We start from the raw sequence: 2,074 nt of genomic DNA on the forward strand, positions 1-2,074 counted from the left end.
TAGAAAATTTTAACATTCAACTTTTTTTTGCAATCTAATCAAAAAAATACCTATAAAATGTCAGTATTTTAAGCCACACAATGTACTAAGCTTTTGTTGTTATTTGTATGATCTTAGGAATTAAATTCAGAGGCCTTCTGCCTTTTAACTACATTTCCAGCCATTTCTATTTTTGTATTCTTTTATTTATGTATTTATTTTAAATGTATTTGGTACAGGGTCTCACGACGCAACTTGGACTTATAGTGATCCTCCTGTTTTCAGCCTCCACGGTGCTGGGATTACAGGCCAGATTCAGTGGTGACTGACTTAAGGGACAGTGCAGCAAGCCAAACCCTCTGTCCTCAGCCTGTTCATCTGCTTGCCACTGTGCCCAGGGGTGGGGACAGTGCAGCATGTGGTGCTAGGGATCAAACCGCTAAGCTTGCCTACAAAGGCACTTAGTCTGCTAAGCTATCTCACCAGCCCTCATTTTTATTTTTATTATGAGATAGGACTTGCTGAATTTCCTGGGATGATCTTGAATTTGCGATCCTCCTGCCTTTGCTTCGAGAGTCGCTGAGATCCCAGGCATGCACCACTGTGCCTTTCTCTGTGATAAGTTCTGATGAGGCAAATATGCAGTCTGGCTGAATCAGGTGCAGGTACTGATGTAGGGCCTTGGAAGACTCCTTACAGAGCCCACCTAGTCTACAGCAGGTCCTCTAACTTTACAGTTTATTTTGTCCATTACATTTTCCAACTGCTCTATCAGCTTGCAGAGGGCAGGAACTGTGTGTCCTCCACACATGGGACAAAGCAACAAAGTTGCCAAGCCAAACTCTCTGCCTTCAGTCTGTTCACCTGCTTGCCATTCCACCTCTGACTTTTCTGCTCTCTTTACTTACCATAGAGCAAGAGAGATTCTGGGTCCAGGCCCAGCCCCGCACAGCTAGGTTCACTCTGATCGTGGAAGTCCTGCAGCAAGATCCCCAGCACCAACTCCTCACTCATCATGTACTTCATAAAACTGTCATCCTCCATTGGAACCCCAAACTGCAGGTGATAAGTGACTGTGGAATTTTCACCACTGCAAGTCAGACCAGAGACATTACCATCTATTGACAAAACCACACTGAATGTCAGGAAATTGATTGTAACAATAGCATTTGTTTACTGCACATTTTCTGTCTTGAATCTTCCACTGCAGCCCACCATATAGCCTCCTCCCTCCCCTTTAGGAGTCCAGTAGGAAAGACATGGGGGGGGACATAATCTAGCTACTATCAAAGAAGGTCACCTATATGAACCCTGCCACTCATCCTGTTCTCAAAGAAGCTCCCCCTCCAAGTGTACATCAAAGCTACTCAGTTTAACCAGTTCCCTATGCAATCTATAAAATGGTTCATGAGAGGCTCCAAAATGCCCTACCATTGGCTGGGTGATAATTTCTGGATCCCTGAGACTGTGTACTGGCTGTGAATCATACTTCCTGTGTTTGTTTTCAAAGTAGGAAGCTTTTCCGTCCCATTTCCAGTTCCAGATGACCAACTGGATGACCAACATCTTTAACTGTCAATAAGAGGACCCCAGAAACACTAACTCTGAGGAAACCCTAACCTTCCTTCTTAGAAGGTATGGGTTTTTTGTTTTTTTTTTTTTCCTTTTTAGAGTAAAAATAATCAAAGATATGTCCTTAGATATTTAAAATCTTACGGTGTTCTTTAAATGCTACCTCAACATTGAGGATTGCTTTGGTTCAAGATGATTAAGAATCAACAGTAAAATAACTGACAGGAAGTCTCAGCTGAGACCATCATGCTGAGGCAAGGTTGATGGATTTTCTGTTCCCCTCAGCAGTGAAGCAGGCTATAGTCTCTGCTAAGTAAAGCTGAAGAGTTCCCTCTTGTGGCCATAGGCCACATAAGCCAACAATCACATTTTACTCTGGTTAACAATTCCATCTACTACAGCCAAGAAACATGTCAAACTCTTTGGATAAAAAGAATAATATAGATTTGAGACCCTGAAGAAATACACAGATTCAAAGATTCTACTAAAGGCAAACTAAAAAAAAAAAAAAAAAAAAAAAAAA

The 2,074-nt window shown here is 41.9% G+C and overlaps 1 protein-coding gene across 1 annotated transcript in view; it reads right to left on the reverse strand.

Moving 5' to 3' along the window:
* CUNH3orf52 (chromosome unknown C3orf52 homolog) overlaps nt 1–2,074 on the reverse strand; it is a 66,135-nt gene that overhangs the window by 902 nt on the left and 63,159 nt on the right. Inside the window, exons 4-5 of the mRNA XM_023701248.1 lie at nt 1,469–1,551; nt 888–1,069 (exon numbers count right to left, since the gene is read on the reverse strand). Of these exons, the coding sequence (XP_023557016.1) occupies nt 888–1,069; nt 1,469–1,551 (265 nt within the window). The remainder of the gene's footprint in view (nt 1–887; nt 1,070–1,468; nt 1,552–2,074) is intronic.

Source organism: Octodon degus, unplaced genomic scaffold (genome assembly GCF_000260255.1).
Source record: "Octodon degus isolate 3935 unplaced genomic scaffold, OctDeg1.0 scaffold00007, whole genome shotgun sequence".
Classification (NCBI taxonomy): domain Eukaryota; kingdom Metazoa; phylum Chordata; class Mammalia; order Rodentia; family Octodontidae; genus Octodon; species Octodon degus.